At 54.4% G+C, this 14,636-nt stretch overlaps 1 protein-coding gene across 1 annotated transcript in view; it reads left to right on the top strand.

Annotated features, from left to right (window-relative positions):
• Positions 1–14,636, top strand: part of ADGRG5 (adhesion G protein-coupled receptor G5) — a 31,102-nt gene that overhangs the window by 10,684 nt on the left and 5,782 nt on the right. Inside the window, exons 2-9 of the mRNA XM_065566856.1 lie at positions 111–204; positions 1,068–1,206; positions 3,931–4,072; positions 8,634–8,765; positions 9,682–9,798; positions 11,192–11,234; positions 12,570–12,676; positions 14,184–14,305. Of these exons, the coding sequence (XP_065422928.1) occupies positions 114–204; positions 1,068–1,206; positions 3,931–4,072; positions 8,634–8,765; positions 9,682–9,798; positions 11,192–11,234; positions 12,570–12,676; positions 14,184–14,305 (893 nt within the window). The 5' untranslated portion in view covers positions 111–113. The remainder of the gene's footprint in view (positions 1–110; positions 205–1,067; positions 1,207–3,930; positions 4,073–8,633; positions 8,766–9,681; positions 9,799–11,191; positions 11,235–12,569; positions 12,677–14,183; positions 14,306–14,636) is intronic.

Genomic DNA, 14,636 nt, shown 5'->3' with positions numbered 1-14,636 from the left:
CAGAGATTACATCTCCTACTGGCTTGTACAGCACTGTCTGTGCACGTTATCAGCACTTTAACAACAGTGGTAATTGAATCCAGAAAGCAGAGCCTGTATGTCTCTTGCAGGAGATGAGCGACATTTGGAGCACCACGCAGAGGGACTCACCCTTGCGGACCGGCCTCTTCTTGTATCTTGCTGCTCTTCTGCTCCAACAGGCAGGTATGGATAGTTCTTTATTCGGAGCTCTGACATCTCTGCTATCATTTCGCCTAGAAGGCCACCCTGACATCTGCCGACAGTGATTACACCAACCTGGGGACAAGTCTGGCATCCCAGTCAGGGCCCCCCACATCTGCTGTCACAGGAGTCGCTGAGCGATTGCAGTCACTGACACTTTCCTGCCAAAGGTTTCGTTTCTGACAAAGTGGCCTTTTCCAGCAAAACAGCGGGTTACACACACACACACACACACACACACATACACACACACACACACACCTGCAGCAGCGGAAGGTCTCTGTGGATCCAGGGGCACATGGGGAGTTGTGGTGAGAATCAGTCTCCGTGAAAGCAGCAGCGTGCAGGGCTCCCCTCAAGCCCCCCTTTCATCTCCCCACAGGCCTTTGCAACCCTCCTCCCTACCCTGGTGGCAGGCCACCTGCTCCAAGTACAAATTCATTCACGAGGTGCAGCTGTGAGAAGATTGCAATGGCAGGACGGAGCACTCACGGCCCTAGCCCAGGAGGGGGAGGGGGCGCTGTTTATGCCGAGGAGAGGTGCGGGGAGCTCTCCCTCTGCTTTCCTCGTGCTCTCCTGCATACCTTTACTCTAACCCCGAAGATCTGTCAGGTGGTGGCATGTCATAGGATAGCACAGGGGTCAAACCTTCCTCACATGGCGCTGCTGCTCCACCAGGGCCGGCTCCAGGTTTTTTGCCGCCCCAAGCAAAAAAAAAGGCCAGAGTGCCGCCCCTTGAAAAAGTGCTGCCTCCAAAGGGCTGCCCCAAGCACATGCCTGGAACGCTGGTGCCTAGAGCTGGCCCTGCGCTCCACCCATCCCGACATGGCTTGTTTCCCTCCCAGACCCCATAGGGGCCCAGGAACACTGTCATGTACCTGCCCAAAAGGGAAAGAAGATGGAGATGAACATGGTGGCTGGCATGGACAACGACATGGAAAAAGGATGCCCTGCACTTTCTGCACAGCATGGGAAGCCGGACAGGTGAGTGGGGAACACGCACAGGGGGCTTTGCCAGACTACACTCTGGGGCCAGTTCTCCGAGTCCATTGCCTGCAGCTAGGGCTGCCGGGGAAATTTACAGCGAGGCATTTTGAAGCAGAAAACAGCGTTTTGATCAAATGGAAATTTGAGTGAAAAAAACTGTTTTTATCAAAAATTGGAGACGGAAGGGGTCGACAAACTGAAAACTTAGAGATTAAACAAATCAGTTTTCAATAAAAAGCCAAAAAAAAAAATTTTTTTTCACAGAACGTTTGCCACAAATGAACATTTTTCTCTTTTGCTGAAATCATAGAATACCAGGGTTGGAAGGGACCTCAGGAGGTCATCTAGTCCAACCCCCTGCTCAAAGCAGGACCAATCCCCAGCTAAATCATCCCAGCCAGGGCTTTGTCAAGCCTGACCTTAAAACCTCTAAGGAAGGAGATTCCACCACCTCCCTAGGGAACCCATTCCAGTCAGGGCCGACTAGGGTGACCAGACGTCCCGATTTTATCGGGACCGTCCCGATATTTCCTTGTTTGTCCCGCGTCCCGACCGACGTGCGGTCGGGACAACCGGACAAACAAGGAAATGCCCCGAGCCTCGAGCCCGGAAGTGCTCGCGCCCCCCCCCCCCTGCCCCGACTCCGCCCCCTCCTCCCCCGATTGGCTCCCTCCCCGAATCCCCGCCTCTTCCCTGGGCTCACCATTCCCCCTCCCTCCACAAGCGCTGGAGGGAGGCCCGGGAGACGCAGGGGCAGCGCGGGGCTGGGGTGAGTAACAGTCCAGTCTGGCCCAGTGCCGGCAGGACTCGGGTGGTTGGGAGAGGAGGGGGGCGACCCGCGGGGCCAGGCGACGGGGGAGGAAGCGGCCATGGCGCTCGGCGGCTCTGGCGCCCCCGAACCCCCCGAGCCGGGGCCTGCAGCAGCGCGTACGCTGGGCCCAGCCCCTGGCTAGGCACGTCTGGGCTGCCCAGCTGGTGCTATCCCGCGGCGGCCCCCCTTCTCTCTCCCCCCCCCCCCCTCCACTAGCCAGGGCACATCTGCAGCGCAGGGAGTCTCCCTGAACCCTGGCTCCGGCTGCGCTGCAGGGTTTTTTTTTTTTTTTTTTCCTCTGAAATGTTTGAAAGGGGAGAACAATTTATTTCCAGCTGGATCCACAGCCTCCCTCAATGTCTAAAGCAGGTTACAAACCTCGCTCCCTCCTCATAACGCCCCAGGGAAGCGGCTCAGTATCATCATTCCCATTTTACAGATGGGAAAACTGAGTGCGTCTACCCTGCAAAGAAAAACCCCAGGGCACCGAGTCTCGGTGCCAGGATCAATTGACTTGGGCTTGCGGGGCTCGGGCTGCAGGATTAACAATAGCAGTCTAGCTCTTCGGATTTGCACTGGGGCTCAAGCCCCTTCCCGGGTTTCTGTGCGCAGAAGGTCGCTCTAGGGCTGCTCCGAGCACTCAGAGGTTAATTGTGTCAGAGGAATGGCTAAGCTCAGAGGAGGAATTAAGCCCCCATGTAAGCAGCTTCTCCCAGAATGCTCTACAGTCCATAGGCTCAACGCAGACAGCCCAGAGTCAGCCCCCTGCCCCAGACCAGAGAGAGGGGGAGAGACCGGATTTGCTGAAGGTTTTTAGGGCTAGCACAGGGGATGGAGAGGAGGTGGAAAGGGCTGGGGTTCACTCGCCAGGGCAGCTGTGTGGCATCAGGCAGACAGCAGGCAAGCGACGCTGAGACTCCCTTGCTCTCCTTCAGGGGATCTCCACCGAAGGGGGAACTTGTGAGGGACTGATGAAGAAAAGCCAGGCCCTCTGTCATAGAATGTCAGGGTTGGAAGGGACCTCAGGAGGTCATCTAGTCCAACCCCCTGCTCAAAGCAGGACCAATCCCCAGACAGATTTTTTTCCCCAGTTCCCTAAATGGCCCCCTCAAGGATTGAACTCACAACCCTGGGTTTAGCAGGCCAATGCTCAAACCACTGAGCTATCCCTCCCCCAGGTCACCACTGCCCATATCAACTTTGCATCCAGATTTGGGAAGAAACCAAAATTTCTAACCATTGGAATTTTCTGTGGGATGGCTCGTCTGTTTTTCGACCAGAACTAGTTATTTCTAAGTATAATTCTAAAGTCAGACACCCAGTATAATACAGACTCGGATCTGCCACACCACCCCCTACAGACAGGAAGCCTCACGGACAGGCTTGGCAGAGTCTCACAAACGAGGCAAGCCCAAAGCAAACCCATTCCATAATTTGGGTGAGGAACGTTTAAAGCTGACGGGGACAGGGTTTGATGTTTGAGTCTGTCTCCAATTTTAAAAAGCAACAGAGGGTCCTGTGGCACCTTTAAGACTAACAGAAGTATTGGGAGCATAAGCTATCGTGGGTAAGACCCTCACTTCTTCACTTGCATCTGAAGAAGTGAGGTTCTTACCCACAATAGCTTATGCTCCCAATACTTCTGTTAGTCTTAAAGGTGCCACAGGACCCTCTGTTGCTTTTTACAGATGCAGACTAACATGGCTATCCCTCTGATACTCTCCAATTTTAGTGCCCCTAGTCTGAGGCAACCTCTAAGGCGTGACGATACCTTCTGGAGATGATCTCAAATACACATCTTCAGTGTCTCTGCCTCTTTCTTTCCTTCCTCCTCGTATTGTCTGCCCCAGCCCCAGCCCCTCTGGCCTTCTCCGCCCCTCTGAGCGCTGATTCTTGTTTCTCCATTCTAGGTTAAAACAGTTAGAACAGAATCTGTTGAAAGCCAGTTTCCAAGAGGACAACTTCACTGTCATATGCCCCAACATTCAGACTTTAGTTATCAAGATTAAGCCATGGTTCCTAGGGCTGAATCTCAGCAGCAAGTCAATGCCGGTCAGTATCCACCTTGCTCTAATGGCGGGCTTTGCTTTCTAATCACTGTTCCCAGCGTAGGGCCTCTCATACTGACAGCGTTCTGGCGCACAGAGCGATAGCACGAGCTTTCATTTCCATAGGAGTCTGATCTCTATTTCCATTCCCCCATTTCTCTGTCTCCCCTGCTCCATCACACCTGCCTCTTCCTCTTTTTTGGCCGAGTGCCTAAAGTAAGATCTACAAAGGAGTAATTTCCGGAAGAGACCAGATTAGTTTGGTTCCTTCTGGCTTAGTTCCCTCCTTGCTCAGCTGGCAGAGCTGCTGCCCACAAGAAACCCCATTTGCATCCTGGCTGAAGTAGTGTGAACACGTGAGGTGTGCCCAAACGCCAGGCCCAAGGACCAAATGGGGCTTCATTGACAGCTGAAGTCTGACTCCAGTACGTCTGACCCAGCAGATATAAATATAACAGGGGCAGGCTGGATGGATAGACAAGGTGAGGTGGGGTCCTGAAATCTGCCCTGCCCCACAGGGGATGGCTCAGAAGGGTCCTTAAACCTTATCATACCCTCCTTTTCTAAACCAAGGAGTCACATCCATTCCCAGCTGTGTCCAACCACATGCAGCAGTGTTGGCTTGGATGGGTTTTCTTTTCCATGTTAAGCCCCTCCCACAGGCAAGACTATGGTAATTAGGGGCAGAGTTGGGACCCTGGCCAAGACTGAGCATTTACATTTAGGGAGCCCAACCTAAGTCTCCTTGAAGGGTCCCAAATTTCAGAAGGTGCTGAGCCTCTCCCCTCTGGAAACCAGGCTGCTTGGACACATCTCAAGAATCACAAGCCACTTGTGAAAAACTCTGGGCCTCTCAGCACACTCTGGTCAGGGGCATCATGTCAGAAAAATTCTGGTGGGGAGGACAAAGCTGTGTCAGTATATAGACTGGTCTTTGTGGTCATATTATCTCCTTCAACGTCTGCAGGTGGGCGGAAGCAGAGCACAGAAACCTATGAAAAGTTGGACGGGGGGGGGGGGGGGAAGAAACCAATGTTGGGGGAGCAACTGCCCCTCTTGCCGTGTTTTTGCCCGGTACATGTCAGCCCTTGGCCCTGGGCTTTTTCCTCAGGCAGCCTGGAGGTGTCTCCCCCAGCCAGCCAGCCGAGCCAGTTGGAGATGAGAGCCATACACTCTCCCTTCCCACAACCCAAAGCTCCAGGCACCTGCCTTCCCAGCCCTGTCCGCTCTGGCGGGTCATTAGAACAGTCTCCAGTGGCCAGCCGGCGTCTCAGTCTCCATGTCCACCCAGAGTGCTTTGTGCCTTGCTACGTATGCCGGGAATGCGACGTGCTGACGCTTCCATCCAGGGAAGAACTTTTGCCAGAGGGCAGCGGGGACAAGGGAGAGATGTCAGCTTTATCTTCTTTGACTGAAAGCCATGCAATAGTGCAGCAGCGGGAACAGAAAATCATCCACATGGCCTCTAAAGCATCTGGGGGACTTCCTCAGTGTTAGTCCCGGAACAGATCAGACCGCGGGTTTCCTGCATCTCTGCTCTAATAATATTTTGGGTTGAATTTCCTTCTCTTTTTAAAGTAACCTTTCTGCAGTGAAAGTGGGCGCTTACATTATCATCACGAGAAAGCGTGAAAGGGGATTGAACTGGGGACCTCCAGAGCTAAAAGCATGAGCTGCACTCCCAAGGGGGCTGTAACAGACTCAGAGTCATTGCGGATTGCACCCGGAGTGGGAACAAACACTCACAATTCCAGAATTTTCACAAACACACATGGCCACACCTCCGCCAATCTGCAATCCTGACTGCCCCTAGAACCCACTGTGTCCGCACGTGTATTGCATGTTCAAAGCCCACATGCAAATGTGCCATTCACTACACAAAGCAAAAGACGGATTTTCAGTCTAAAAGGATTTGTCTCACGTTAACTAAGGGAAAACAAGACCAACGCCTCCAGGGCCCAGCTTCATCAAGGTATGAGTGCACCTGTAGAGGAGCGGACTCACCCCTGCAGCGCCTCCTGCTGGTTACTTCTGGGAATTAGCTCTTCCAGCATCTGGATCACCCCCTGCAGGCTGGTGATCCGCCTGTCCTCTGGCCCCGATCCCTCCCAGGACCCCAGTGCCCTTTTACCTGGGGTGCTGCCCCCTGGCAGTAACCCCTCAGTCTTAGGGTCTCCCCTCCTCAGGGAACCCCCACCCACTAGTCTCATCTCACCTCAGTATAAGGCTACTGCCAGTCATCATCTAGCCCCACGCCCTGGGGCAGACTGCAGTATCAGCCACTCATCACTGGCAAGGCTGGGTTTGGACCTGCTGCCTTGGCCTACTCCTGGGCTGCCCTCTGCAACCCCCAGTACCCCTTGGCCTTCTGCTAGGCCGCAGCCTGGGGCTTTCCAGGCTGGAGCTCCCCAGCTCCTCTGCCTTTCTCCAGCCCTGCGCCACTCAGGTACCCTGTCTCTAGCTCCCTGCAGCCAGGCCCTTCTCTCTGGGCCTCTGGCTCACAGCCTTTTTATACAGGCCAGCGGGGGCCTGATTGGGGCGTGGCCCAGCTGCAGCCACTTCCCCAATCAGCCCAGCTTTTAGAGCTGCCGCCCTCTGCAGGGCTGCTTTTAACCCCTGCAGCCCTCTTTCAGGGCTGGTTTCAAGCCCTTCAGGGCAGGAGCGGGTGTCCACCCCACTACAGCGCCTATTGAAATCCAGGGACGTTAGAAGCCTAAATACCTTTGTGGAGCTGGGCCCAAGATTTTAGAGAAGGATGCTCCAATGGTTAGGGCACTGATTTAGGCTTCCTGGGTTCAAGACTCACTGTGCCACCTTGGGCAAGTCACAGTCTGTCGGTACCTCAGCTCCCCATCTGTGAACTGGGGATAAGAGCACTTCCCTACCACCCAGGCGTTGTGTGCGATGCTCAGATGCCAAAGGAATGGAGGCCGTATAAGTGATAGGGGATAGACAGGAGAGAGCTCAAAGCGTGTATCTCTGCTGCAGCGGTTTTTGGGAGCAAACTGGCTGCTGAACTCTGCACCCAGGGAGTGTTGTCAGAGATTTAAAAGTGCATGTGAGCGTGGCTTTGAAATGCTGGATCTATCGGGTTACAGACAAGGGTGGGAGAGGTAATACCTCAGGGCGTTTAGGGGTAGGAGTGTGCATCCCACAGGGATCAAAATCCAGCATCAGGAAAGCATCATGCAAAGGTGCAAAAGGAATCAATTTTACCACCGTTCTACTATTAACAAAGGGTGATTTGGGGCACTTCAATGGCAGGGGCACAGCTTGAGACACCTTAGAAGGGTTTGATTTCCAGAGAGAGGAGCTCCAAAAGTTCTGAAATCCAGGTCCCTTTAAGGTCTCCAGCTGGGCCCCTAAAGATTGACGCATTCAGAATCACTAGTCACTTTTGACGACCTTGGTACAGCCTAATTTAGGAACTGGCCTGACCCAAACCCTTTGATCCAACAGCACCCCTGCAAGGCGTGGCTCCACACTTAGCAAACTGGGCCTGACCTCTAAAGCAAATGGTAAGTCACGGGCCCAAGAGAACCATTCAAATGTTTCTGTAAACGAAGGTCTGAATGAGGGAGCCTATGGCTTCCGTCTGCCCTGTCACTTTCTGCCATAAAGCGACCTAGAAAGTGGTGAACCTCACTCACAATCCCAGTCACAATATTTGTTGCCACCATACAAAGTCCTAAACTTATTATTGAGCAATAGGACATCCAGGGCTTCCAAATCCTCTTGCTCCAGCTTCTCAACCTTTCCTCTTTTTGACCCAGGTGGCAAGACAGAGATTCCCAGACACTATTTCACCCAAAGCTCTGAGAAAAAGCTTCTACTAGTCATTTAAACCACACCCGTCACCATGGTATTCTCATATCTGTCTTGCTGGAGCCCTGCCTCACAGACCTTACCTCTCTTCATTTCCCACTCTTCTGCTCATCTGATACTGGTCTCCTCGCTATACCTCCATGCAACCTCACCACCTTCTCCTCCGCACCTTCTGCTGTGATTGTCAATCATCTATATTACCGTAGCAGCCAAAAGCACCAGTTAGGATCAGGCCCCCATTGTGCTGGGCAGCATACAGACATAGATGAGGAGACATCGTGGAGAATGGGGATATTTGTCACCCTTCTAGTAGCTGGTCCATAAAAAAGGTTTAGGAATCAGCTACAGGGCTTCACGTAGTTCTTTACCTCAAGGGGTGGCAAGTCATGCTTTTAGTGCACAAAGTCCTGGGTTCAAACCACACTGGTGGCCCAGATGGGTTCAGGTACATGAATAAATCTCTCTCCCTCCAGCTACAAGCACATCTGACCCAAGCACTGTTCTTTTCATCCTTGCCTCATTTCACTTCTCCTTCCCTCCCTCTCCTTTATCTCACGCTGACACTGTGCTTCGCTCTTTCCAGCATGCTGGCACGCAGGGTGTTTGAACGATGCTACAATTATTATTGAGTTGCATTGCAGCCCCCTGCGATCGCTCTTTCAGCACTTGCTTCTTCTCTTTAAATCATAACCTGACATTTGTCAGTTTGTGCCAGGAATGTTTCTGTTTCAACCTCACAGTCCAAGCCCAGAAAGAATAAACGAACCCACCACTCCATGAGTTTCCCACCTGCACTGGTGCCGAAATGGCGGCGTTCAGCGGCAGAAATGAAACTCGTCTGCATTTATCTCAACACGCCTTGCCTGTTCCAGGTTAGACACTCTGACGTTTTACCAGCGCGGGTGGGTTGGGGAAGCAGAGAAAAGACATTCGTTTGCATGTACGCAGCCCCTTTCTTTCGAAGAGCTGTTAGACTAATGCATCAGACCATACGCATGGGGCCCTTCCCCAACACCGAGATGCAGATGAAGCAGGGCAGCTGCTTAACAGCATGCGGTACCCCATCTCATTTATGCCGTATCCAGTTGGAAGTGCAGGGGAATTCAGAGAGGGCAAGGGCCCCAGGTATATTGGAATTGTCCCAGGGGAACCCCAGGGGAACACCTCTCTTCTGGTAATTAAAGCCCCGGGAAGCTGTAAAGATGTGGTCAGCCCATGGTCAAGCAACAGCAAGACTTGTCTGGCCTTGCTCACCAATTGGCTGCTGCAGCCCCCTATGACCAATGCTAAGAAAATAGCTTCCACCGGCGTTTCAATGAGATGAGCAGGACGGTGTCTCTAGCCCATCCGTCTATCTAGCCGGATCCTTTCATTAACAACATATTACATGCAGGTGCCCACAACACCCACACATGCAGCGTAGAGGACTCTTACGTATACCATGGGAAGCAGCAATGCAAACTTCTCTGTGCGACCTCAGTAAGATGCGTCATAAAGGGACACCTCTTAGAGTGGAAGGGTAGTTTGGCCTCTCTGACCATTCCGTTCATGGCCTCCCCGATGAAGTGGTTAAGCATCATGGTGTGGGAGGTTTGCAATGTGAGCACCTGCCTGCAAGGAACTGGATTGAGACCAACAAACTCATTGCACATAGGCCATCAGATTGCCCATGGATAGAAGCAGCATTGGTCATCTGCAGATGAAAGGCTCCCGATACCAGTGACCTGCCCTCTCCTGGTAATAGTCTTTAGGGGTCTGCGCATTGTTTCTTCTGCTCTGGCTTTGCAGGACTGGAAGAATAGCTCCCTACTGAACAATGACATCTTAGGGGCCACCCTTGAAAACTACAGCGTCACCAACCTCACTGAGCCTGTGGAGATCCGGTTCTGGCATAACCAAACGCTGGTGAGCTGGTGATCATGGCCCACAAAGGCATTTAACAGCAGCTATCACTCTGGGCAAGGGAAGGCAAATAGCTCTCCAGGACACCGGAGCAGGGAGGTCAGTGTAGCTGAAGTCTCAGGAACAGCCAGGGCTCTTGAAACCCAATGGGAATTCAACCTGTTGCTTGAAGGGTGGATTTGGGCCAGTATCTCTCTGCCTCGGTGTGCAAAGAGGTGGGAGCGAGCGCATAAGGAGCTCCCCCTCCCTGAGCCCTGGCACCATTGACTGCCCGGGATCCCAAAGGGGAATGTAATTCCTGCTCCCTGCTAGCAGTGTGCTCAGATGCTAGAGGCCTGACAGGGAATGGCAGGCTAAGAGCAAGATCTCCCCTGCTCTGTACCACCCAGTAGAACTGGCCTGGCACGGAGGAGGAGTATGCCACTTTCTCGAAGGGGATGCAGCGGGCATGCGCATGTGTGCTCCCTGGGAGGAGTTCTACTGAGGCAGAAGCTGTAGCAGAAAACAGAGTAGCTGCTGCAGGGATGGAGTGGGGCTTTTGAAATGCTTCTCTTCTCCTCTGACCTCCCCTGGAGCTACGGGAGAGAGGGGGGAGGTCCTGGCTCATTGCAACCAATAAGGCGTGTGGTGGTTGGTTGGTTTTTAACCACAAAGCCAGTGCAGTCCCACTGACTCCTGCCAACTCTTCTCTGTGAAGTACTGCAGAGACTCTGAGGGTCAGCCCGCGTGCAAGTTGTCTTTGTCCAGACTGGGGAGCAGGTGGGAATCTTTCGGTGGGAGAGACGTGCTCGCCAAGTGGGCACCACGCAATGTAACCCAACTGTGCAGACGTAGGAGGAAGCCATTGGCCCTTTGTGCTCTCGGGTATATTGGAGGCACGTCAGAGAGCAGCAATGAACTGATTACGGGGATTTAGAGGAAAAGATTGCGAAGCAGAATGGCCAAATGACGAAGGAGCTCTAAGTCAACTGCTTGAGAAGTATGTAGGGCCAGATCCTCACCTGGTGTAAATTTTCCTGCTGAAAATCTAGGTGTAAGCAGGGGGAAAGAAAGAAAAGAGCGTAGGGTACTCCAAAGGGGTATTATTACTCCAAGGGGGTATTATTACTAACTCAGAGTAATGGGATAAAACTGATTAACTATCAAATATTTCCTCACTACACTGCGGAATAGTCTCCCAAGTGATGCAGTGGATTCCTGTGATGGGGCTTCATGTTAATAGTGGGCAGGAAAAAGTGCTGGGAAATATGCGGTAGGGAACAACACTGCATAGGCAGGAGGGACCAGTCACAAGACTTTTCCCTAACGAGCCCAGGTTACGTACGTTGCTTGGAACTAAGGGAGCACAGACACCTCACCATGTGCCTCATGTTTTCTCCCCCCGCCCCCCAACCAGGATAACTCAAGTGCGATCTGCGTCTTTTGGGAGGAAGGACCAGGTAATTATGACACTCACAGCATCACGCGGTACCCGGGCATGCATGCAAGGAACGAGGAAGAGGCAAAACAGAGATGGTGGGAGTCATTCAATGGAGAGCGCATTGCCTTAGACACCAGGGGGACCTAAGGACCAAACATGCAGCTGCAATTTACCAGACAGACTCTGAGGTTTCATGCTATGACCGTCCCTATCTGCTGCCAGACTATACTCACCCCAGCCACCTTGCCAGGAGAACTTGGGAACCCTGACCTCCCTTGGCTCCCAGCGACAAGTATCCTCCCAGAGCTGCTTACGGAGCGCCCCCCTCTGTGCACAGAGCCTTGCCGAGCGTAGGGCTATATAGAGTCCCACACTGGCACCTACTGGAGGACTAAACCCCACACCCCTCAGGGGTTTCCTGAGTGAGTGCCATTGTCGCGCACAAAGCGGGTGGAGAGCGGGCCCAGGTCAGCCAGAGCCACCTGCAAACAGCCACGCAGAGCACAGGCACTTCCCACAGGCTTGTAAAAGCAACTCCCATTTTTATGCCCTTCTTCCAAGGAAGGAGTCATATAGAGACCCAGGGCCATAGAATTTAAGGCCAGAAGGGACCCCCAGATCCTCTAGGCTGGCCTCATGGATCATCGGCCACTAAAAACACAACCAAGCACCAAACCACCACCCGTAGAGCGGAACGTTACAGCCCTCAGAGACTGAACAACTGTGTGCCACAGGCAGAGAACAGGGACTCAGGTTCCCCCGGTGCCCAGGGGTGAGATGCACCCAGATAAACCTGGCAAGTGACCTGCCCCCCACGCTGCAGAAAGCAGCAAAAACACTGCTCCAAGGTCCTTGCCCCTGAGAACTGGAGGGTCCCTGCTCTTAGAGAGCCTGTAGGTGCCCAGGGCTGGATCTTAGGGGTTGCAGAGGAGGGTGAAGGGAGGGGGACATTTTGTCCTGCTAGCTTTATTCCTTCCCTCCACTATATGCCTGAGAACAGCTCTCCAGGGTTCGGCACCAACCCACATGAGCCCTAGTGCTGTGTAGCCTTGAACCACAGGTAGCCCAAACCCAACTCCGATCCCAATGCTGGCCCAGGTCTAGCGTCAACACCCCCATGTCGCAGTAGCACTCCCTGAGATCACCCCTTGCCCCACACTCTTGATTGTTTTTGCGGTTGGAGACAGGGGGTAACATTTTCAAAAGTACCGAAGCCCCACTGAAAATCAATGGGCCTTGGGCTCCTAAGTGAGTTGGTGCTTTGGAAAATGTTGCCTATGGGTTTTCTGAGGCTCGGCCTCACTGCTCTGTGGCCGTCGGCTGTTTTCCTTAAGGCCGTTTCTCCCTCTTGCAGAAAACGGCAGCCTGGGGAACTGGAACAGCGCTGGCTGTGACACCCACCACCAAAATGGCGTAGTGCTGTGCCAGTGTAACCACCTCACCTACTTTGCCGTGCTGCTGGTAGGAAGGCTGTTTCTCCCCCACTGTTCTTGCTCTGTTTGGGGGTGTATGAGGCTCCCCCCCCCCACAGCCATCAGACACAGTCTTTGCTCCCTCTCAATCCCTGTCTCTCAGGTGCTCTAGATCAGTGGTTTTCAAACTTTTTTTCTGGCAACCCAGTTGAAGAAAACTGTTGATGCCCGCGACCCAACAGAGCTGGGGATGAGGGGTTTGAGGTGTGGGAGGGGCTCAGGGCTGGGGCAGAGGGTTGGGGTGCGGGGCTGAGGGCTGCGGGGTGGGGCTGGGAATGAGGGGTTCAAGATGTGGGAGAAGCTCTGGGCTGGAGCAGGAGGTTGGGTTGTTCGAGGGGGTCAGGGCTCTGGGCTGGGGGTGCAGGCTCTGGGCTAGGGCTGGGGATGAAAGGTTTGGGGTGCAGGAAGGGGCTGTGGGTTGGGGGGGCTCGGGGCTGGGGCAGGGGATTGGGGCGCGGAGGTGGGGCTTATCTCAGGCAGCTCCCAGTCAGCGGTGCAGTGGGGGTGCTAAGGCAGGCTTCCTGCCTGTCCTGGCAGTGTGGACTATGCTGTGCCCCGGAAGCGGCCAGCAGCAGGTTCGGCTCCTAGGCGGAGGCACACAAACGGCTCTGCACAGCTCTTGCCTGCAGGCACCTCCTCCCAGCTTGGGTCCCGGCCAATGAGATTGCGAGGCCGGTGCGCGGAGTGGGGGCAGCGTGCGGTGCCCCGGAGCTTCCCCGCCTAGGAGCCGAACCTGCTGCTGGCTGCTTCTGGGGTGCAGCGCGGTGTCAGAACAGGTAGGGACTAGCCACCGCCGATGGGACTTCTAACAGTCCAACTGGCAGTGCTGACCAGAGCCACCGCGACCCAGTGCCTTCCATTGGGTCGCGACCCACGGTTTGAAACCCACTGCTCTAAAGCACTCATCCCTCTCCCAGGGCTGTTTCCTGTTTGCCTTCTCCCTGACTCATTCCCCGCCAGCCGCTCTCAGTGCTCTGAGCGGCTCATTTCCCCGCAGCTGGGCTCCACCACGAGGCCCTGCTTCCATTTCCCTTTCCTCTTTCACACCCGCCCTGCAGGGGCTGAGAGACGTGCAGCACCATCCTCTGGGGCCGCCTCGCCCCAGCACCTGTTATACAGCGGGGGATGGATGCACATGCGTGCACCCCCACAAGGGTTACATTAGGACACACTCTGCGCCGCCCCCGCTCTGGAGGGAACCTCTTGGACCCGCTGACCAACCCGTCTCACGGGGTCAGGATAGGGGGTCGAGCTTTGAGGCGGTTCCCTCGTCCCCCTCGGAGCTCTGGAAGGCGGTAGGAGATAGGACAGAGGCCAGTGACATCCAGCAGCCTCAGGGACGGGTGCCAAGCTGGGGGGGTGGAACAGGCTCCAGGCCTGAAGAAGCTGGAGGGGGTTGAGGGGAGAATGAAAGGCCAGGGCGGCCGTGAAGGCTGAGTACCAGTGCCAAAGGGCTGCATTCATTCCTCACCACTTCCCCTCCTCATCCCATGCAGAAAATCTCCTCAGCGCCCATAGACAAGGCCATCCTGGCTCCTCTCACCTACATCTCCATGGTGGGCTGCAGTGTCTCAGCCGCTGCCTCGCTCCTCACCATCCTCCACTACCTCGCCTCCAGGTAACCCCATTGCTGTGCTGAGCGGTTCCCGCCCAGGGTGCCTGGCCGAGCTGAGTCAACAGGGGCTCCCTCAAGAGAGATGCTAAACCAAATTCATCCCAATGGGGACTCCCTACTGAGGCCCCTGGGGTTACACCCGGGGTTAGTTTGGCCCTTTTTGGAGAGTTACACTTGCCATTCCCACCCCCAAGACGTCACGTTCCTACTTGAATTTCTGCACCGTTCTCCCATCTGCTCCTGGAGGGATCCAGTTATCCCTGGCCACATCCCTTGCCGCAGAGACGAGACAGGGGCCAGAGCAGCAGCAGGTGTCAGGCAGCCGAGTTCCATT

This window comes from Chrysemys picta, chromosome 14 (genome assembly GCF_011386835.1).
Source record: "Chrysemys picta bellii isolate R12L10 chromosome 14, ASM1138683v2, whole genome shotgun sequence".
NCBI lineage: Eukaryota > Metazoa > Chordata > Testudines > Emydidae > Chrysemys > Chrysemys picta.
This window is presented reverse-complemented; position numbering and strand designations above follow the sequence as displayed.